Source organism: Copadichromis virginalis, linkage group LG8 (assembly GCF_057382275.1).
Source record: "Copadichromis virginalis isolate Kocher_CV1m ecotype Utaka linkage group LG8, C_Virginalis_male_GT1.1, whole genome shotgun sequence".
NCBI lineage: Eukaryota > Metazoa > Chordata > Actinopteri > Cichliformes > Cichlidae > Copadichromis > Copadichromis virginalis.
The window spans coordinates 16,398,865-16,422,348 of NC_140625.1; the positions used below are offsets into that span (position 1 = coordinate 16,398,865).

At 43.6% G+C, this 23,484-nt stretch overlaps 2 protein-coding genes across 3 annotated transcripts; both read right to left on the reverse strand.

Annotated features, from left to right (window-relative positions):
• Window positions 1-4,219: 4,219 nt before the first annotated feature.
• On the reverse strand, window positions 4,220-10,415 carry patl2 (PAT1 homolog 2). Its single transcript, XM_085467313.1, has 19 exons — window positions 10,316-10,415; window positions 9,829-10,032; window positions 8,640-8,926; window positions 8,491-8,553; window positions 8,349-8,402; window positions 8,102-8,266; window positions 7,881-7,955; window positions 7,655-7,797; window positions 7,101-7,178; window positions 6,901-7,024; window positions 6,684-6,801; window positions 6,252-6,358; window positions 6,112-6,165; window positions 5,877-6,019; window positions 5,640-5,796; window positions 5,146-5,286; window positions 4,723-4,820; window positions 4,503-4,643; window positions 4,220-4,407 (listed from the first exon to the last, which is right to left on the reverse strand). Exons 1-19 carry the CDS (start codon window positions 10,413-10,415, stop codon window positions 4,374-4,376), a joined length of 2,286 nt encoding a protein of 761 aa, XP_085323439.1. The 3' UTR covers window positions 4,220-4,373.
• A 1,443-nt stretch (window positions 10,416-11,858) lies between these two features.
• On the reverse strand, window positions 11,859-22,931 carry LOC146703094 (transforming growth factor beta-1-induced transcript 1 protein-like). Of its 2 annotated transcripts, XM_085466211.1 has the most exons (12): window positions 22,672-22,931; window positions 19,401-19,451; window positions 19,006-19,154; window positions 18,850-18,905; window positions 17,595-17,731; window positions 17,437-17,518; window positions 17,113-17,197; window positions 16,243-16,437; window positions 15,993-16,166; window positions 15,783-15,864; window positions 13,703-13,851; window positions 11,859-12,656 (listed from the first exon to the last, which is right to left on the reverse strand). In XM_085466211.1, the coding sequence occupies exons 1-12, from the start codon at window positions 22,682-22,684 to the stop codon at window positions 12,390-12,392; spliced, it is 1,440 nt and encodes a 479-aa protein (XP_085322337.1). In that variant the 5' UTR covers window positions 22,685-22,931; the 3' UTR covers window positions 11,859-12,389. The 2 variants fall into 2 exon arrangements, with proteins under 2 accessions (XP_085322337.1, XP_085322338.1); XM_085466212.1 differs by lacking the exon at window positions 19,401-19,451 and having other exon boundaries at window positions 22,672-22,930.
• Between the last annotated feature and the right edge of the window lie 553 nt (window positions 22,932-23,484).

Sequence of the window (23,484 nt, forward strand, 5' to 3'; positions counted from 1 at the left end):
CAAAACTTCTATAAGTCACAAACAGAAAGCTCAACATGCAGCCCCTCTGAATGAAGCCTTATTTTTGAATGGACAATAATGACATCACTTCCATATGCAGAGTAGGCAGCTGGCAGAGATAATGATGATGGAAACTTGAGTGAAGTGAGCTTGGTGCTTTTTTCCACATCTCTTTCAGCCTAGAACGTCTTCACAGTCCTGGCCTCCACACAGAGCGGCTTCATGTGTGTTTAAAGTGACTAAAAAGAGAAAGATCTCTCACCTTTCGCACAGATTCCTCACCTAAAGTCCAAATCCTCTTCCTGTGGGGTCAAGAAGAGGTTAATGTCTCACTTCCCAGCCCACCCAGACCTCTCACATACTTGGCTTCTGGACAAACTGAGCCAGCTTTTCACCACCTGGTAATGAATGTGTCTTTCAGTTCATCACTGATCACTCAGCTACCAAAGCTTCACCTGTAGGTTCTTGTGATAAGTATTAGTAATAACAAGGCCCTTATATGTTCTTATATGATACCTATTTACATATTGTGTATTAAGACAATTTATAACTGTTATAGTTATCAGCTAATCCACAAGTTTATTTATTTTTTTACATTTATTTACTTTATCCACCATAAGATGTTAATAATTAATTCAATTTCATTCATATAGTGCTGATTCACAAAAAAAAAAAAAGTCACTTCAGGTTAAGTGATTCTGTATGATAAAGCCCTGGGGGACAGTGGGGAGGAAGAACTCCCTTTTAACAGGAAGAAGCATCCACTGGAATCAGGGTCAGGGACCGGCAGCCATCTGGAGTTGTCTCATTAATTATCGGTTTCCCTGATGACTCCTTGTATTCTGATTCCTGGCTCCAGTTTTTGTACTCCTTTTTTGAGTTCAGCAGTAAATCGGGTCTTCTGAATCAATCCCTGTTTCCCCAGTATTGTTGGGGAAACAGGGATTACCAGAGATCATGTTAGAGATTATGGAGACACACCATGTGAGAGTGAAGAGAAACATTAATGATATGCTGAAGAGCTAAATGAACAGCTGAGGAGTGACTAATGATGCAGAAGAAATGCTCAGTGGATGATGGGATGTCCTGCAGCAGTCTGAGCCTGTAGTGGTATACGGGATAGTTCAGGGCCACCGAGCCAGCCAGAATGTTTTTAGCTGCCCGTTTCCTGAATCCCAAACTGGGAGCTGGTTCGACAGGAGACCTGAAAGCTGAAGGACCTGCCTCACATTTTACTTTTACAAACTAACATTTAAGACATTATTTTCACTGATTATTCAAGACTTTAGTTGTAAGGAGAAAGGTTTTTAAATCAGTTCTAGATTTAACTGGGACCCAGTGAAGAGAAGCCAGTATAGGGGAAATACGATCTCTCTCTCTCTCTTCTCTGGCAGTACCAACGCTGCATCATTTTGGATCAACTGAAGGCTTTTTAGATTATTAGACCCAACGTTTTCTAAAGCTTATTCACAGCTCAGAATCACCCTTATTTACCTTATACAGAGCCACAGTTCATCCACTGTTGGAAACTGTTTCCGCTCCTCTCCATATTAATGCCAACTTTCTTCTCATAGGCTGCCCCTCATAAAGAGAAGGTTTAAACAGAAGATGGCAAAAGCCCTTCTCTGCTCACAACCAGATCTGTGTGCTCAAAATGACCAAATTAAGGAGATCCCTGCACACTGATAACGTACAGAGCAACAAACTTGGGGGAAAAAAAAACTGTCAGAGACTCTTTTAGTAGTTTCTTCAGTCTCCTGATTGATTGCAGTTTCAGCACTTGTACCATCACAGCAAACAAATCCCTCTAAACACAGATGCCGACCCCTAGTTCATTCCTAAACTGCCTTTACTGCACTTCCTGCGGTGGACTTTGGTTTGACACGGCGGTCAGGATGTTGGCGTCTTGCTCTGTGTGCCATTAAAAAAAAATAACAACTGTGATCGGGACCACATAGCAGCTTTTGTTCAGCAGGGATTCTCTGACTGCACACACCCATGTCTGCCACATGCATTCCTGTCCAGATGTTGATCCTGCAGCTGGTAGAGGCAGCCTGGCCAGCGAGGATCAACGTCAGCGTTTGGTTAACAGCCAGGGAGGAGGAATCTTTGAACACGAGCATCTGACAGGAGTTGGTGCTGGTAATCCAGCCTCACCTTACATCACTGGCAACAGCTGTGAGAGGTCTGAGCAGGAGTTTAAGGGAAAGATCAAATGTGAAATACTTGAAATACACTCAAGCACTTAAAAAAAAGAAAACAACCAGTTTTTAAAAAGTTTTAGAAGGCTTCTTCAATTAGATCGATGGATATCAAATAAAATAAAATGCGCTCTTAAAAACAAAAATATATGCAACAGTCCACTTCAGGTGTAATTTTAGGGCCAGTCTTAATAGTTTAGCTTTCTCTGTGATCTGCATACTCAAGACTGTAGAGATGGACGGGGCAGTGAGATCCCCAACGATATGCAGAGCCAGCAGAAATGTCTAAAGGCAAGATAAATTAGCTTAGCCTATAAATGCTGTAGTGCGAGTCATCGTTCATGTTTCCTGCCCCCATCCATCCTAGTTAGAGAAAACCTGTGCTCGGTCAACAGGCCTCCACCTCCAGGAAACTGTGTCTAGCACTTAGCTAGTGCAACCACTTGCAAACAGTATTACCAGGAATAACAGCAAAACGTGTAATGCACATTATAATCACTTAGTTTGCCTGATTGATGCTGACACCACATCTCAATCACTGTGCCTGGGAATCTCCTCCCACTGCTGTTAAATAATTTATTAAAACTTCTTTAGGTGATATATTTGAATTCACTCCATAAATCCGCCGTTTTGCCATATCAGGCTGCTACAAAACAGATTCTTTAAAAGTGTCTTTGATAAAACATGCAGATGTTACAATTACTTTGAATGTGTTAATGTAAAAGTACAGAGGCTGTCCAGAAGACATGACAGGCTGTTAAGCGAGGAACTGTGTGGTATGAGGAAGTCAGGAGTGACAGATGAGGCTGGATTACATCAGGAATCGGCTCCGAGCCCCTTCGTGTATGCATGGTGATGGACAGGCTGACACAGGAGGTCAGGTGGGAATGGCCCTGGGCTGATATTTGCAAACACTGATCTCCAGTGTGAGTATGTAACAGTAAAGCTGCAGGAAGCAGAAGTAGCAAATGTGGGTGACATTCAATACCTGGAACAAACCATCCAAAGCAACAGGCAGTGCACAAGAAAGGTGAAAAGGAGTGCAGGCAGGGTGGAGTGAGTGAAGAGGCGTGCCAGGGGCGATTTCTGACAATGATCGCAGCAAGAGCGAAAGAAGCTTTACAAGAGTGTAACGAAACATGCCGCAATGTATGGTTTGAATACTGTGCCACTGGGAAGAAAAGAAACAAAAAAAGTAAGGCTGAGGTGGTTTGGACATGTCCACAGGAGGGAAAGTGGACATACTGACCCACAGAGATGCCAGGCAGGAGGAAAAGAGGAAGACAGACTCATGGGTGTAGTTAAGTGACATGCAGAGAGTTTGTGTGACAGGAGGATGCTGAGGGTAGGGTGAGAGAAGCAGACAGTCCACTGTGATGAGTGGACCATAGCCAGGGAGCATTTAAGAAGTCCAAGATAACACAAAGATGAGGTCTGATGAGAGCAGCAGGAACCTTTAAGACTGCAAGGAGCACAAAAATAAAATAATTTCACTTCATTTCTACAGACTTGAGCAATTTCAAAGTTTTTTTATTTATATTGCAAGTGCTGTACAAAGGTGCAGTTTAAATTATTCCTGTTTCCAAATGAATAAATAAAATCCCTCTTCATAACATAAACCTTCAGAGAAATTTACAAATGTATCCTATTACATTCATTACTAGTATAAACAATGCAAGCCCTTCAACAAAACCCCAAACTGCACGGCACATTGATGGGCCACGACAACGTCCTTAAATGGTTTTCAAATGGTCAACATATTGGTTCAGCTGTACAATCATACACTACTATACAATCCACACCCTGGTCACCAAGTGTGAAACAGCACATTTAGAAGTGACTGAATCTAAATGTAGAGGTTTATGGTCTAAATCGGGAAAATGGGAGGGTTGTGATTTCATTGTAACGCTGATGTAACCTACTGGAAACCAAAGTGAGGAAAGTCAGATGATCAGATAAAAGGAAAACAAAACAGGGAAACCGTTCAAGTGCAAAAAAAATGTGAGGGAACGGGTGAGGGAATAAGAATCAAAAAGGTCAAAGGAGATTAAATATACACATATATAGCGTCCGTTTCAATGAGCACCGAGGGGGGTTTGTGCCTCGCCTCCTTTCACTCTAGTGCTCACAGCATCCTGGTCATCAATAGAACACCAGCCACCGCTGTCCACCTTAAGATGGAAGAGCCAGGCATCCAGTAACAGACCTGAATGAAGATATTTGGTGATGTTTGCATCCACGTCCACAATAGTTCTATTAAAGCAATTTAAATTGTCATCCTCTGAAGCAAAAAGAACCTACTCCATGTTGCTTTTCAGCTGATGCACCGTACGCTTGTCCAGGTAACGGCAGAAGAGAGTGAGCAGGTTTGAGGGCAGAAGGAGCGGCTCCACCAGCGAACACTGGGATAGTTGTCCTGCCACCTGGAATATGATGTCAGTCCTAAAAGAGAAAACATCAGTCTCAGGAGTAAGCTTAGACCCGTCACTTCATTTGATATTAAAACCTAAAAGACTCCCACCAGGTCTCAAAGTCCCCGATGCTGGGCTCTAGAGGAACACCCGAGGACAGCAGCTTCTCTCCTTGGGAGAGCAGAGCGTACAGCAAGGACAGGCCGAACTGAAAGGGAGAAGAGAAATCCACCAATTAGAACAAAGACCTGTACCACTATCCAGGCAACTTCAGGGTTAACCCTGGATTCACTGCCGTTAGCCTCGCTTACTCAAATATACACTAACGATATTGTGCTTGGTCAGATGCTACAACACCATGCTTCATGTAAATGTGCTCATAGCCACTGATGAACCGCGGCTTAACTTAACTATCAACTAGTCAAGTTAAGCCACCGTGTCAGGATAAGTGAAGCCAGAAAATAGAATGTCATCCTGGGTAAGTTGAACTTTCAGGGCCTTGTAGGTCAGAACACAAAAACAAAAGCACAGACCTTGTTCTGACATGCCAGCTCAAGACACTCGTATGTCGTTAGAGACTCCAAAGAGGTCAGATCTTTGAGGACGCCAATGAGCTGACTGAACGCCAGCCCACCGATCACATTTCGAAGAGGTGGGTAAAGCACAGGAAGGGTCTGAAAAGACAAGATTAAGCCCAGTCATTTTTATAAAGACACTTGATGTTCGTCATTTATGTGCATAACTCCAGCCTTGTGTGTTTATAGGTGGAGCTGTGCCAAGTAGGCCTGTAGAAGACCAATTGTTTTTTTTCCATTTGCAAATCTCTCCTGTAACTGGAATATATCAAGGCTCAATATATTCTTCAATCTCACCCCGTCCGTGTAGACTGTAAAACCAGCTGTAACTGGTAGAGGCTGAGTAACATCAGGAAACCAAACAAGAACCAAAAATAAATATATCACCAAGTGGTGTTGCTAAGCAGACCATTCAGCTTACATTTCCTTTTGCACAGCTAAAGCTGCCCTACCTCGTCTGCGTCTCTGCTCATCAGTGTTGGTAGGTTAGTGGTGACAACACGCAAGATTTTTAGTGCAGAATCGTGTTTCAAGAACGGCAGCAGACGGGCGACGAGCTTTTTGCCTTTGGAGATGAGCAGAAAAGGAATGAAGTCCCCTTCCGATTCCCTGCATCAAAATTTTTTAAAGTGTTTAAAACGATGAAGTCACGTGTTAGGATGCATTAAATGACAAACTGCATGACTCACAGGGGATTGTGGTGCTGCAGCTGGGAGTAGATGTGCTCCACTTTCCTCTGAATCTTCTCCACCAACCTCCTTTCTTCTGCTTCGGACAACAATGGAGTTTTCATCCTCTCAGTTTCCTCCACCTCTAACAGAACCATGAACAACTGCAGGACAGAAGCCATTTTACAAGGCGGCAAAAAAAAAAAAAAAAAAAAAAAACCTCACTGCTGTGTCAAATCAAGTCATAATCAGGTACCTTTTCTATTTTGTTAAGGATGTCTAATCGCTGTAGTCTGGTGTCTTTCTGATACTTAAATGAGAGGAAATAAAGGTCAGTAGCAGGAAAGGCAGACCGAAAACACTCAAACACAGGGAACCTCCAAAATACACAATCACCTCAAGCAGACCCTGAGGCTGGACTGCATGAACAGCACTGATGGCTCGGCGAGGAGAGTAACACGTGGAAACTGCAACTTGACCCAAAGAGCCTTCAATGTGCACCACTGCAAGAACAAGAGACTCTTACACATAAGCAGAGCAACCCCTGTAGAAACAGATGCATTCAGAAGGATCAAAAATAAGGCATCTATGAGACAAATGTTTTAGGATGGAAGCATTTTAGGCCTCGTGCACCTCCAAAAACATTCAAAAAGGCAGGACTACCTGCATGCACTATTCACCGACTCAAACGAGTCCAACAGCAGCTGGAGGGAAAAAGGTTTGTTAAATCAAAGCAGCGTGGAGATAATGTCTCTCCTACTCTCACGGGCAAATTCTGGTACAAGCATCTCAACATTCAATGAGAAACGCAGCCTGTGCCTCACTAACCCGGTGTGTAGGAGTCTGTTTTTTTGACGTAAGGCGTGGTGAGCTTAGGTGGCTCCCTCTTGCTCCTGATGCCCAACTCCTCTTCGGCCATCTTTGATTCTATTCGACGATAGTACTCCTGTAACAGTTTAAAGGTTCACCGGCAATCAAAAATGAAATGCTTCTTCGCTTCCCCTCTCCCATCAAAAAATTAAAGAGCAAAGCTTTTATTTCCTACCTGATAGTAGTAGTCTTCAAGGTAAGGATTCTCACTTTGCAGCTGGATCATCTGCAGCCGGGTGATCCACTCCTTTTCTTTGGCCGTCATAAGGTTACAGTACGGATCCCAGCCCTCTGGCTTTCTATAAGCAGGTCAGATTTGGCCGTAAGTATAGCGAATGACCCAACACGATCAAACTCTTCACTCCATGCACCAACCTTTGGAATAGCCGCTGTTTTTGACTAAGCAGTCGTTTGTGTTGGGGATGGAGCTGCGTGGCTGGACCAGGGTACCTACTGGTTAGAGAACTGTCTCATCAGTATGCATGAAATCTCAGACTGTGCTTGGTTATGAGCACATAAAGAGAAGATGCATTTATATATATGAAATCTCCATCTTTCATTTCCAGAAGGCTTATACATCCAAGAACATCTGCCTGTACCTTGCAGATAAACATTAGCACCACTCACTGATATTTATGCATGACACACAATACTCAAACTTTTATTTAAACAGATTAAAAGTCTTTGTTTTTTTTTGTTTTTTTTAAAGAGTCCTAAACTATGAGAGGCAGCTTTAAACTAACATGTTCTCTGGTGCAAACCTCACACAGAAAGGGCCCCGCCCAGGTCACACCCAACAGTGAGCCACCGTGATGCTCGTCTTGGACTTTTGCATCTCAAACTTCATGAACTCAAAATTTATAGTCAGAGTTTAACAGACTATACATTTTGTTGACCAAACCTGTTTCAGCAACATTAACGTCAAGCACCTGAAAGGCTGTACTGGATTAGAGGGGCTGTAAAAAGGGGATGGCCTTGGTGAGTTGGCTCCGAAGCGAAGTTGCATCATTTTGGGAGTCTGAGGCGTCGAGGGGCAGGGGTGGGTTGGAGGAAACATGAATGCCCTGGTCTGCTTTAGTACAAAATAAAAGTCAAGATCAAATCAGATCTGCACAAAAACACGGAAATGAAGGGGTGAGCAATACTGAAATCAACCTGACTGTAATGCTGGCGTGGGGTCAGTGGCTGACGTGGGAAGAGGGGGGATCTTGGTACTATGGGTGGGTACACCTGTATGAAAAAAAAAAAGTAGAACTTAAAAAAGGGAAGAAGTCCACAATTTACAGTGAGTCAGCTGATTGTTTAGAAGCAGTGACACATCAACAGCATCTATCCAGTTACACAAATATCCAGGTGGTAAAAAGCCAGTTGCCCACCTGAGTGGGTCCTCGATGGCCAAACTGTCTTCTGGAGTACAATCCTCTGGATTCCCCTCGCCTGACCCCATAAAGGGGCCCGGCGGAGTACGGCAAGTCAACAAAGTTGGAGTTCAGAGTCTGACCTCTACCTCTGTGCCCAATTACACACACTATAGCACTGTCCTACAGAACACAGGAAGATACAAAGATAAAAATACAATGAACTTGTCATTATATGTATAACACATTCTTAAGTGATCATAACCTCAAGTATGGATCCTGAGGTTCTTCTGGTTTTTCTGTAAGAGGGCATCATCATCTAGGATGGAAAACAAACATGGAAGAGAAGCATCAGCACCACAGAAGAAAAACAAAGTGTAGTAAAAGGATTAAAAGTTGGCACTTACATCATCCTCAAAGGGACGCTGGTACATGGTGGTCCCGCAGTCCACTATGGCACTGTCAAGACTCTTAAAAGAGCAAAAAATGGATCAAACGGAGGATTTTAACGTTTTTAGTGCAATTTTCTGACAACACACAGATTCATCTTTGTCACCTTAAGGCTCGGTCGGCCCTCGATTATTCTCATCACAGCTGGGTCTTCAAACATCTGCCCCCTGCCCAGAGCTGCTCTCTGTCCCCTACTTCTGCCGCGCTGCCTCGAGGAAGCCCACGGAAAATACTGCAGCTTCTGTCGGGGAGGCGACGGGGCTCTGCGGGGAGACCGAGGTTTGGGCTGTGGGGGAGGGGGTGTTGCAGGTGGCGGCGGCGGCGGCGAAGGCGGAGCCTCTCCAAACTGAAGGCTGCTGCTGGACTTTTCTGTGGTCCCGTTTGCATCCAAATCTAGACATGCAGGCAGGGAACAAAGAGAAACAGATGTGGAAACTCTGCTTTCTGATAGGTTAACAGGTTAGATTCCCAGTAACCCTGTAAAAACGATGCAAAAATGCAACTTCACATATTTCTTTTAAGTGGTCAGAACCAGAAAAGTCCTCTAAAGGCTGCAGAGGTTTCCTGAAATCTTTTGGCCCCAAAAGTCAAGTTTTTCCTTTTTTTCTTTTAATCAACCAAGTGTTTTTTCACATTTCGTTTTTCAGTTTAACTATAATAACCTTGCCTATTACTCTAAGGTATCGTATGAGTAAAAATGGCAGGGTTTGCGAACAGGTAAAGCTCCCCAACTTTTATTGGACCGGAGTCTATTCAGGCCCCTGGGCCGTATGTTTCACAACCCTGGGTTCGAGCACAGCAGCCAAACAAGCACACATTACCCAACAAAGCCCGATTCAACCCTAAAGGCAGCACCTTATGAGCCGTTGTGCATTTAAGAAGTGCATTTAAGCTACGTCAAAGAGGACTGTGCACAATAAAAAGATCTTCACAGCTCAGGTTGAGCGGTTTGGAGACAAAGTTGCAGAGAGGAGATGCTGAGATGGTTTGGATGTTGAAGATGGAGCGAGGAAGAAACAACAAAAGAGGTTTTTGGATGTAGTGAAGGAGGTTGGTGTGACACCTAAAGGAGCAGCTGAAAGAAGACGACTAATTTCTTTCCACTTAACCTTAATCTGACCTGTAAGATAAACATTTTTAGTGTTATTAAGCCTCAGTTTTAAGTTGGAAAGCCAAATTATCATGCTGGATGCTTACATTATTTTTTGATAGTAAAAGCTCACGTTTAACACACAGACACGTGGGGGGGGCAAAGAAGTTTAAAAGAAGAACAGCTGTAAGCACAAGTTACACACCCATCCCAAACGTCTCCTCATTGTGGACGTTTATCTCCTCATCTTCCTCGGCCATGGCCTGCAGCCCCGAGTCCATATCCGTCCCACCTTCTCCATCACTCCAGTCCTCTCCATTCTCAGGCCACTGCGGCTCGCACACCTGCACCACATCCTGGTGCGTGGAGACAGAGTGCTTTTTAAGATTTATTAATGAAGAGAGTGTTTCTAAACAGCAAATAGGCCAACAAATAAATAAATCACGCAACAACACGTGTGGAGTTTTCAATCCAACTTTCACCATCTGTTCATTCCGGGCATGCGATGGCTGCCTGATTAAAGCACACACATTAAAGAGCAGCAGGTTGAAGCAGACTTACGTGTTGCTGCTCTGAGTCACTCATAATTCATTTCACAACTTCTTTCCTCTCCTGATGAAGTCGACGGATCGCGACCACCTTCGCAGCGTTACCCGCGTTCTCTCGTTTGACAGCGCGTGACGCTCATTAACCTTTAAGCGAGCTCACCTGTGAGGTGACGCGTAGGCGTGGACACGTCACACGCGGCTCCCAGCAGCTGTCAAGTCGCCTCCGCCCACGTGCCGCCCACATGTCGTCTGGGTGATTTTTTTTCGTCTTTTCTTCGTTTCTTTCAGCGTTTGTGTTCAAACCCTGCCTGTAACTACTTTACAATTAATTACACACGATCCTCAGTGAGCGAATAGTGACCTCTGGTGGCCAAAGTCAGTATTTCCCTCACACACGGAGCGTTTATTCGCCCTTCGCTTCTCTTAATGGTCCAGAAGAAGAGGGGGAAAAATCCTTGCACATTTTCTCACACACAGCAGACATTTTAAAGGACTGCAACGTTTATTTACTCCGTGTCCATTTTATTAGGTACAGCTGTACAGCTGCTCATTAACGTAAATATCCAGCAATCATGTGGCAACATGCTTTTGTGAATGTAGACATATTCAACCCTCAAACTGAGGATCAGAAAGACGATTTAAGTGACTTTAAACATAATGGGTTCGTCTGGGTGTTTCAGAAACTGATGATCTACTGGGTTTTCCCCACATAACTGCCTTTAGGGCTCACAGAGAACAGTTTGAAAAGGAGAAAAATTCCAGTGAGGAGCCGCTTGTTGTGTGAAAATAACTTTATGCCTATTTTGATGTCAGAGTTCAGCTGTTGCAACTAAGGTATGCAGGTGAACAGATGGGCTATAGCAGCAGAAGACCACACTGGGTCCCAGTCTGGTCAGCTAAGAACAGGAAGCTTCACTTTCAAGGTTCAAGGTTCTTTATTCGTCACATGCATAGTTATACAGGCATAACACATAGTGAAATTTCTGCTGTGACATTCAGATGGTAGGGTCAGAATTTGGTGTAACTACCATGAAGGCGTGGATCCATCCTGCCTTCCATAAGTGATGCAGGTGTTGTAACGTTGTGGTGGATATCTTGGAACATGTTAGGTCTCAGTAGAAATTGAGCATCGTTTAAACATCACAGCCCACCTGAGTATCATTCCTGACTATCTCCATCCTTTTATCACCACAGTGTACCATCTTCTGCATTCTGCTTCCAGCTGGTTATTGTGCCATCTCACAAAGCTAGGTGTACTTAGCTGGTGAGTGTATATTTCTCCTCTATTTATTGTAAAGGAGTCAAAAACTAAAGTATTTACCGTCTCACCCTGCACAGCAAATGACTTACAGTAATTCTGTATAAATCAACTGCTTATCATACACAAACTTATGACTGAAAAATAAAAATAAAATTATCAAACTGCCCTTTCAACATCCAATCGTATAACCTATCAATAATCTTTATCTTCTTATGCCTGATGCTTGTAAATTTTCTCACCAGACTTTTATCACAACCAACTGCTTCTGCTGGAGGTTTCTTCTATTAAGAGGCAGATTTTCCTTCCCACTGTCACCAGGTTCTTGCCAATAGTGGAGTAGATCAAATATTTCTTTCTGCAGAGGAGCTTTTTATTTTTAAAGCTGACTCGTGTGAATTTAAAGAAACATCAACACTCAAAAACAAGTCGCGTTCGCTTTCATTTTATTCTTTGGAATCATTTTTGGCATTTTGCACAGCGCAATAGTGAATGAATAATGAAAAAACAAACAAATGTAGCAGTCAGCATACGGTATAAAAATGCAGTTGCAGTGACGTGGATAATTTCTGCAATACAAAGCAAATATATTAAAAGGGGATTTCCTTGCACAACAGGAAAAATTCTCAAATGATGTATAAATGTATGCTTCTTTTTACACCTGGTAGCAAAACGTAATTTTCATTTCATTTAAACACACTGTGTTTTTGTTTCTGAGCCGTGATAAAGTTTGTAACCTTGCACTGAAAGTCCATGGTTAAAATAAAATAGGGCTGGTTTGGGTTGGATGATTCTGTCTTCCTCCTCATCTCTCTGCTGACTCAGATATTCTTCAAAATTTACAAAGAGTCCAGCTCCGCCCTAACTCCCACAGTAACAAAAAAAAGAAAAAAAAAGAGAGAACTGAGAGTCACATTAGGGCTTCTTCTCAGGGCAGGCTGGCGAAGACCTGCTGGGCCCTCAACCAAAGAGCTTGATGAAGCAGGGGTGGCAGTAGGGTTTGTTCTCCTGCTCCTTGAAGCAGCCTTTGCTCAGCGGCTTCAGGCAGAAGTGACACACGAGGTGATGCGGGTGGAATTTGGCCCCCATTGCGGTGACGCAGCGCCCCAGGATGGGCTGCTGGCAGGCCTGACACATGCTGCCGCGGGACTGGTGGTAGTGGGCCTCGCACAGCGGCTTGCCCTCGTGCTCGAAAAAGCTGCCGTTGACGAAGGGGCTGTAGCACTCCTGGAAACGAGAGGAAGCGACACAGCGAGACCTAGTCACAACGCTGACTCATGCAACTCTAATTACAGCGTTTTCATGTGAAATGACAACTTTCCCATGACATAATTCCAGCTTATTTGTGTTTTGTTTTTTGCATGAACTTCCTCATTGAGGTTTCATTGCACAGCCATCGTGATCTATTTGCCACGGAGCAGATTCAGTGTGTCAGCTGTGGGTTAGGAGACTCCTCAAAGGATAAATATGAGCTCACTGGTCTCATAGATGTTCAATCTGGGAAATTTAGAATCGGCCTTACAAAGAAAAAAATCAATCACTGAATCAACTCACTTCTATTTGAGGTGCTCCTAGGACAGGAAATATATCATTAAATGCATTTATTTTCACAGCAAGGTTGTGTTTAAGCTAAAAACAAAACAAAACCCTGTTTCGACACACGACCACAAACACACTGAATCTTTTCTAGTGATGCTCCACCAACAGGAGCAGTCTCCAAGCATTCATCCAAATTCAGCTGAAATCAGGCAAGAAGGAGAACAGAGAGCAGCAGCAAACATAGACGACATAAATGCATTTATAAAGGCAAATAAAGGTTAGGAGAAATAAGTAAAACTGAGGTACTGTTTAAGCCATGACATTTAGCAAGCTGTTATTTATAAATCCAGAAAAGCTTCCCTTTAATTAAGACGCCTTCGTCTGCCACATCTTTGCAGTAAAAGACAGATGTGGCCAGTGTTAATATAAAAGTCCTGGTAATGTCTTACCTGTGCATGTGGCATATTTGTGTTCTGCTATTCTATCACCAATAGTCTTTTTATTGTCTAGGTTAGACGTAACCTGGCTGTGAAAATAAAGGTATTTTAACTTTATTTTGAAAAGGGACTTCCTTGGTATTAAAGGATGTAAATTCCTCTTAATCTCCTCATAAACTCTCATGGTGTTCTCCAACCTTTCTGACCTTTTTCAGAGCAGATTAACCTGAAACGACCCGTAAGCCTAACGCATCAATTAATGCTGCAACTCTTGATCAAGTAAAATGCAACACTCACCCGACATACAAAGCACTGTGGGTGCCAGAGAGAGTTTAGAGCTGAGATGTAGTTTTCCAGGATGGGCTGGCTGCAGCCTTGACAGCGGGAAGCAAACAAAGTCAAGAAGCACTGCTGGCAGTACTGCTGGCCCTCACGGTCATGGAAACCTGCAGAGGACATCGCCACAGTTTGACTCAGCTCAAGAGCTCTTTTGATAAATGTCAGATTTACTGTATAATATCACAGATTTAAAAAGGAAAATCAGTCCAAACCTTCTCTTTGTGACTGCGGTTTGTGCAACATTACATTTTATTGATCTGAACTAACAACGGCCGGCTGTATTTTTCCATCTCAGAGCTCGTGCTGCTTTAAATTTGGCCATTTTCTTGCCAAGGAAATACAGAGACTCAGTGTTTTGCCTCGAAATTCACGGCAGAGTGAAACTGCCGATATAACCCCGATCCCAGAAAAAATTAGGAAACCGTGTAAACTGGAAATAAAAGCGGAATGCAGAGATTTGCTAATGTTTTCGACCTCATATTTGAAAACAGCACAAAGACAAATTGTCAGATGTTGAAAGTGGTCATTTAAACCAATTTTCAAGCTCTTAACACTATCATGAACCAAATCACTGAGAACCTGCACAGACAATTTAGGAATAATGTATCCAAAGTTTTTACAAATTAAAAGGAATGTAAGGTTTTAATCAGTTAACTTGCACAATGTCAATAAAAAAAACTCACAGAAGAAATCTCTGTGGGCAACCTCAAAAACAAAGTGCTGTTATCTTCTGACCCTTAAGTAGTTCTGCCTTACAAAAATGACAAGATTGCTGCTTGGCTTCAGGAATACTTCTGAAAACTACTGTCAGTCCATCCCTGTCTCTGCAAATATATTTTAAAACTCTACCATGCCATGAAGCTCCCAGCACACAGTGTCAGTGCTGATGTTAATTCCACTCTGCAGTTACTGAGACAGCAGAGCGTCGCCGATCTTGTTGCTCCTCAGCAACTTTGCCTGATCTGTCAGTTCATGGCTGAGCTGCTGTGGTTCCTAAATACTTTCACTTTTAAATAAGCACCACGTAAACTCGATGGTGGAATATCTGAGGAGGGAGGAAATTTCACAATCTGACCTCTTGAATTCACATAGACATAGGCTGCCGGGGGATTCCCATGATGCATTGAGTTTTTCCTTTCCAGTCACCTTTCTCACTCACTATGTATTAATAGACCTCTCTGCATTGAATTATATCTGTTATTAACCTCTGTCTCTCTTCCACAGCATGTCTTTATCCCGTCTTCCTTCTCTCACCCTAACCAGTCACCCCCCTCCCTGAGCCTGGTTCTGCTGGAGGTTTCTTCCTGTTAAAAGGGAGTTTTTCCTTCCCACTGTTGCCAAAGTGTTTGCTCATAGGGGGTCATATGATTGTTGGGTTTTTCTCTGTATCTATGAAGCACCTTGAGGCGACTTATGTTGTGATTTGGCGCTATATAAATAAAATTGAATTGAATTGAATTGAATTCGACGAGTTCTTTAGAACGACGCATTCCTTTACAAATGTTGCAACGACAGACTGCATGGTTATACACCAGCATTCAAAGATTAAGAGGTGTGGCCTTAAACCCTTCAGTTATATAACGTGATATGAACGTAGATACAAAAACATGGCCGCCTACAGTCATGGACACTGCAACTTTGTTATCTTTTCAAAAAATTAGTAAATTTGTGCAAATGTCTGAATATCTGTCATGACCCCACTAGTCATGAAACATTCAGACAGGATGTAGCCTTTTTTAATGTAAGGTTAAAATCAAATGTTCTAGGGTCTCGAAGTGCAAACTGTAAGTTATTATAAACTCTGAAACTGGTTGTAATGTTTAAAATAATCTAATAATTTAATAAATGAGATAAGATGTGCTTTATTTACCGCAAAAGGTAGGAATTTCCTGAAATATATATAGTATAAAACTTTCAATAACATTATAAAATGCTGTCTGAATGCTAATGGATGTATGGTATAAAGGGCTTCATGTAAGTGTGGCCTGACTGCAATGTATTGTTACCCCTGACAGGAATTAACAGCACCACCCATTACCTTCCTCTCCAAAGGCGCGGCTGCACTTCACACAGCAGAAACACTCTGGGTGCCAGTTCTTGTCCAGAGCTGTGACCATTTTCTACACAACGATTAAAGTGAAAAAAAGAGAAAGTTACAGAGCTTTAGGTGGGCTGTGATATCGATCTGAGCTCTTTAAATAAGCTCAGAGTTGAGTAACAGAAACATGTTCCCATCTCAGCGGCTCACGTTCAGTATGGGTTTGTTGCAGTGCGCGCAGTGAGGGGAGAACAGCGTGAAGTAGTCCGGCTCGCAGTACGGCCGCCCGTCCTTCTCGAAGAAGTTTCGACTGCCCAGCTCCGTCTCACACTCGGTGCACACGAAGTGCTCGGGGTGCCACACCTTCCCCAGAGCTGTCACCACCTGCACAAACAGCCAGGTCAACTCAAGTGAGGGTCTTCCTCATCACATGTCTGACAGATATATTCTGACTGCTCACCTGTCCGACAACCGGCTTTTGGCAGGCTGAGCAGTTCCCCTTAGAGGACGTTTGCACTCCTTGTCGGGTCAGGTCTGATTGGAGGAGCCCCAGCATGCTGTCCAGTGAGCCTCCTGATGAAGGAGGCTGAGGAGGGGCAGCGGCCGGCTGCTGCGGTGATGCTGTAACGGGCGCTGGAGTGACAGGCGCAGCTGGCTGAGAGAAGACAAAGCACAGAGTCCTTATGATGTTAATTCTTTGGGAGTTTATCATCACTCCACAGATGGTGGAAATTAATTTGTTTGGAAGAAACCAATGTGAGGAAAAGTCAAATCATAACAATACTGCACATAGTTTGAGCCAAGGCTCTACACATGTCTCTCTGCTCTGCCTGGAGACTTTAGCCTGGTTAGTCATGGATATGCAGTGGAGACGTTTCCTTTTTAAGACTCTGTTCCCACAGCAGTCTTGTTTATCACTCACAGCTGGACTGCATACTGAAACTAAACAGCCTTATAATGACAGAACTGCCTGCTCTGCTCGCAAGCCGACTCACCAAAAAGGAGAGAACTAGATTATACGCTGTTCCAAAAGCTGATCTTTAAGCTGACTACTGACAATCTGAAGCTATTTTAGACTCTGGAAAAATTAAGACCAAGACTAATTTTCATCCACAAGCCATATCTGGTGACTGATCTGTACCAGCAGGCATGTGCTGTGGCCAGCAGGCTGCACAGTAACAGTGTAGCCATTATGAAGTCAACTCAACCTCTACAGGGATCCAACACTAATATTAGCATTCTGTAAAAGTCATATAGTGAGCGCCGCTGTGAATTTACAAGTAAAAAGTTGACAGGTTAGCATTTTCATGCAGCTGTGGGTGACTCTTACGGTGCTCTGGACTCTGAAGTCAGACAGCGAAGCCATCAGCTTGTCCAGTTCCAATGTGGCCGATGTTGCAGAAGGCTTCGCAGAGCTAAAACACCGAAATCAAACCCACAGATTACACACATGATCAGAAACATGCTAAAATGCTGCACACTCGCACATGTGCAAATATGGATTTTTACTTGCAATAAAAAAATAATACTGCAGGTTTTTAAATGTAAGCAGATTTTAAAGGGGTGCGTTTGCATAAAACAGACCTACTTCCTCAGTCGTATACAGTGATACTCAGACAGATTATACTCTCTTATTTCCCTGTGGATTTGGTACCTGGAGGAGGAGGTTGGTGCTTTATCCTTGATATTATCCCTCTCATCTTTCTTAGAAGAAGGGAACTGAGCCAGGATCTCATCTAACAACAAAACAGGATCATAGATAAGAAATCTGATTTAAACACGAGGATTTAAAACACACGCACACATGCTAACCTGTGATGTTAAACTGGGTGGCGTTGAGTTCCTGTAGCAGATGGTCCAGTTCACTCAGACCTCCCCCCAGCAGCGAGGAGGAAGAGAAGGCCAGAGGAGGATCTGCGCTTCGGGGAGAGCGCGGTTTACACACTGTGCTGCAGGGAGACAGATAATATTAACAATAAAAGGCATTAAAAAAACAAAGTATAAACAATGTTGTTGGACTCGTTATGCGAGGAGGAGAATTCTCTCGCTTGCTTAAAAACCACACATTGCTTTGCAAAGAGTGATGTAAAGAAAATGAATGAGATTCCTAACAGGGTTTGGGTTCATACATCAACATGCTGACACACCATCTCTCCGTGTAAAACACTCTATCCCAGTCCATCAAAACTTCACATGCCAGCTGTGCTCAAAATGTGCAACTCTGCAGCACATCCTGAGCTGCTTCCCTGAGACAGAGGGACACTTTAGGCACCCTGATTAAGTCCTGAGGGTCACCCAATGGAAAAGAAGCCATTATCATCAGCTAGCACATCTGGGACCGGCAGCTGCTGGTGGATTAGAACAAACACATTTTCATCAGATCATCACACCCAACTGGCGGAAACCAGTTGCTGTTGTGTTAGAGTCCTTGGGGTGTTTCATTATGCTAGAGGCTAACACCTGCCCAGGATTATTGCTTTGGTGGGTCTTTAAGAAGAAGCTCCCTAAGTACGAGCAGATAGCTGAAAGCAGGGAAGCTGCTGTCCTTGGATTTCATTACACTGGGCATCGAGGGAAAACTGAGGAATCTGCAACACCCCACATGTGGTAGAGAGAGCCTCGAGATGGCTGTGGCAAGAGAGGAAAACCATGGAACAAACAGGTAGCAAGCCATCTGGACACAAGCTGAGGTCTGATCATCTTCAGCTGGGCAATTTAGAGGAAAGAGCCAAAACAATAATGATGATGTGTTGGCTTGTGGTATTTTGAACAAGGCTAAAAGCAGCAGGAAATTTAGATGCCTTAAACCTGGCTCAGAATTACATGTCATACAGTTAATTCTTCTTTTATTAGGTACTCCACGCTAGTTCAGGTCCTTCAGAACTGCTTTAATTCTGTGAGGTGTAGATTTAACAAAGTGCTGGAAACATGTCTACATGCCAAAATACACTGAGTTGCTGCCGTGTGATTGGCTGTTTAGATATTTGTGTTTACAAACAGCAGAACAAGTAATGAATTTGCCGGTGATCCTGTGAGCAATGGAAAAAGACATCTATGAAGGAGTTACCTGTATAATTTGTCAGGGGTGGAGTTCTGTGTAGTCTTCATTGCTGAAGAAACGGTCTAAGAGACAAAACAGACGAGTGATCAAACAAACTTTATCAAAGCCTCGGCATAATCAGGAAGAAAGAAAACTGGTATGAACGTGGCCCGGATTGACCACCTGCTGCGGGGTGTATGCAGGAGGCGGCGGCCGGCTCTGGGCCGGGTCCTGGGTGGTGGGATCGGCATTTTGAGGCGGGTCAGAGGTGAGCAGGACGGGACACCGAGGTAAAGGGGAGCCTGTGTTCTCCAGATCAGCAAGGAGGGCATCTGGAAGGGAGAGAGAAGTTTCTGTAGCACCACAGAAGCCACATTTCATGTCACAAACATTCATGGTTGTCACTAATGGTGCCAAGTTTATTTACCAAGTATTAAAAGTCAATCAAGAGATTCAAGTTAAGAAAGTAATTTAAAAAGCATGCAAAGTATTACGCTGCATGACAAGAAGGTATTAAGTTGAGTTAAACGACAGACGAGACGAAACACATACAAACGCATGCACAGGCAGCTACGTACCAAACACAACAATACGAGGACTGAGAGGGTAGTTAAGCGGCTCAGGCACTCCTGAGGAGACACAGACAGCCTTTTGTGACCAATACAGCAGCAGCAACTCAGCCCACACACCGAGACACAACACAGAGGACAGCGAGCGCTGGCGGACGCTCGTCACTCAGAGGACAGGACAGTCAGAACCGGCGCAGCTCAGAGATAGTCCACTGACGGTGAGGTCGCTCAGACGCTCAAGCGTTCCTGCATTCATATTCTAAACATGCCAGTGTGGAAAGGAAGCAGAGGAGGAAGAGTGTTTGGCAGCTGATATCTGAGTCCACTCCTCCGCCCACACACACTCACACGCTCACTCTGAAGTAGAAGCTGCACAGAAACTAAACTCACTCAAGTGTTAGCATCTACAGCTGTGTGACATCACTTATCCTGACAAGCAACCGAAGCAGACTGAAGATGAAAGAGGACTTCATATGAGTAACAGTGGTTTACCATGTATGTGTAATGACATAGCAACCATTTATTGTGAGTCCTGAAAGGGTACCAGTCCCTTTTTTTTTTTACTTTTATATTATCAAAATGAAAATTTTGGCCTTCCCTTCCAAGAAGTTAAAATAAATAAGAAAGGTCAGTCCAGTTGTAAGCTGGTTCCAGACTGACACAGAAGACTTGTGTTACCTCAGGGTTACTGAAGTCAAGCACACAGGAGTGACACTTTTTACCAGACAGAGGCTTTTTGTACTGTATTTTAACACTTTAACATGATAGGAATGGAAAACAGGCTTATCGATAGAATTCCTTAGCCAAAGCCAGACAACAAAATATCCCGACTTTTGATCCCGTGTACAAACAAATCCAATCATGTGGCTGACAAACATCCTGTCTCGAGTGCTTGAAGAAAGGCATCTGGACTTAGTTTGTGAAGATGTTTTGCCTCTCATCCAAGAGCTGACGGAGAGTCCCAGGTATTTAACAGCTACAGGGGAGGCAAAACATTCACCCTGTGGCAGCTGGGAGAGGCTAAAGGGCCCCGAGACTCTGAACTGGATAATCGGAAAAGAATGGATGGATGGTAAAAAGTCCACTTGCTTTAATTTCTGGACCTGGATGCCTGAGAACTCAAACTTAACGTCCTCAATTTGTAAAGCCCAAGCTAACGTAACCATAACAACATCATTGTGACATCATCAGCAGATGTTAGAAATGTGCAGGTGTACGACGTGAGAGCGTGCAAAGTGTTCGAAAGCACTTTATCTAAAAAAACTTTGGAAGCTTGTAAATTAGGTCTGAGGATCCTGATAACAGATGGTGGATATTTAAAATTCCAAATTTCTTTAAAAGACCTTCAAATGTTTTCAGTAAACAGTTTACAGTGATGCAATATCTATTACATTTTGGTTAAAAGAAAAAAAAAAGTACTTTCTTGGGGGGGTTCTGGTACTTCTGTATTATTACGAGTCATGCAAGTCAGAGCTTTGTAGAAAACAATAAGGTTTTCCAGTCTTGATTACTACTTGGAAGCAGGTGAATGGTCTTTCCATGAAACCTCCTCCCAAAGCCACGGATGACACATCTCAGGCACTCCTCAGATGTGGAGTAACTGCTTCATCTAGTATTATCACACTCTTTCTTGTATTGCAGCTGTGACTCAGTGTGACAGACGAGCATTGCACAACTGGTTTTCTTAGTTGTTGATGTAGAAAAAGAACAGCATTTAGTCACACTGCCAGATAATTCCGGCCTATTTAATGGATGAAATTTGACGTGTCCATTTTCTGCATGCTGATTTACGAGCTGCAGGTCAGAGTTCATTCGTGGCTTTGGAGAAACCGTCACAGGGTGACTTCCCATCTAAAGCAGCTACGCAAGGCTCGTCACATTATGAATCATGAATTTCTAATTCAGAATCTGGTGAAGTGCTATGTTCTAAACCTACGCTGCTCGGCCATGTGTCACAAAACTTGAGTTTGCCCGGCCCGAGCGCACCGCTGTGGTCATTTCTACCCCGGATGATTCACACTTCTGGTACGACCATGCGGTGAGAACCGTGTGCATATACTACTGGCCCTCCACCTCCCTGCTGTGCTGTGTGTCTCTCACACACACACAGACACACATACTCGAAGAGGCTGAGCAGCACATATAAGGAGCTGAACTTCTCTCAATGGGAATTATGACCATATTTAGAGCGGCCTGCAGACTTGTTTGTCTTGGCCGTAGGCCTCTCTAACAAGTGGTCTCTCTCTCGCCGAAAGCCTCGCCAAATCCGATGCATAAACTTACAACACTGTTGGACGACAGCGCAAGCCAAGACTCTCAAACATGGCGCTCAAGCCCAGCACCTCCATGTCACCGTGTGCAATCCGATCCAGATGTGCCCAGATGTGTACACCATGCCATTTTTTCCCCCTCCTCGTGTTGCTTGAGAAGCACAAATGCTCCACTCTTGAAGCGTACTTGGTGAAAAAACTGAAGAAACTCCCAGAGAGAATGGGCAGCTGAGGCAAAAGCCATGTCTATTTTCCTTGAACTCTGTGGCTTTTACAAATAGCAGCATTGCCCCGGGCTATTTCAGGGCCTTTCCAACACACAGCTATTTTCTGACACAAAGAGTCAGCTTCCCATCATGTTGTTTTAGAGAAAAGAAGACATTTGCTTCCAGTATCATTCAGAAATGGGGGGGATGCTCTCTGATGCTGTCTTCTCTCATGTCTTCAATTCCTTCAAAATGGAAAACACTCTCTTCAACATTATGTGGCACTCCATCCATCCATAACTTGTTAATGTTAATGGACGGACATGCCTGCTCTGGACCCCTTTAAATCGAATTTTCAGAGCTTTTTATTGTATTTGCAGGCCGTGCAGGAAGACCCGAGTGAAGGTCGGGCAGATGTAGAGCAGTGCACGGGTTCATGTGTTACCTGCATGTATTTGTGGGTATGTGCCCCTGCACAATGAAGGTAAAACACAGCTCTACAAACATCTAAAATATTGGCATGTATGAGTTATTATAAGAAATTTCCTCACTGTTGCTGACTGGGAACTTGTACCACTCATTTTTTTTTAAAAGTATTTCCTACTGCTTTCCATTGCTCCTTATGTTACAGCCCCTCTTTTCTACATGTCCTTGTAAGCCAGGGATCTGTACTCTATGACTGCCAGAATCAACATAGACCTTATTTCCTCCGTTTGGGCACACCACCCCTTCCCCACAGATCCCTTCAAGATATCTCAACATGTAGTTACAAGGCATGAAACGAAGAGCAGCTGTAATACTCACCCAAATCCTCCATGATAGGATCTCAGCCGACTGTTTCCCTCTTTGTGACACAGCGCAGACACCATTAATCAGTAGTGATGACCGTGGATCACAGCTGGATAGAAGGTCTCGGCGCTATTGTCTGCGTCGGTCCTGAATAACTTCTTGGGCACCGTTATCCGCCAACAGAAGGAGGAGGAGGAAGAGGAGGAGGGCGTCCCGTCTCTTTTTTTTCCAACACGGCTCTCTTCCTGTGTAATGCCTACCAGGACCTCAGAGCGAGGAAGGCGTAGTTAAATAAATGCGGTTACAAACTCGCATTCCCCGGACACGAGACGTCACCCTGGACATTCCTAGTCCATATTTGGGATCGAAAATTAAGGATTTAGTGGCTCTAAGAGAGGACGCGCCGCTGCTTCTGCTGCAAGCGTGTAGTTCTGAAAACAGAAAATATTGGAAATGACGCTCATTTTCCCGGTTTTGTTTTCGTTTTCAGGGTTTTAATACCAGGACCTTCCCATTTTTGGTTTCTTTACGTACTTGTTTCATTTCCGTGTGCGTGCATAGGACTAAAAATCCAACACAATATTAGTGAGATATTAGTGATTCACACTTTGAAAGCGTTTTTTTCTTTTCCTTTTGGGTGTGTGGGGTATTTTTTATAAGGCTATAGAAAAAGAACAGAAACTATACGCGTATCCCAAAGCCAGTTTTCAAAGTTTTCTCCGCTCAGTGTCAGGATTAGGATATATCCAATTTTTTTTTATTGAATTTTATTTCAATTCTTAAGTCAGACTTATTCGAATTAATACACACTAAAATTTTAAATTAGGA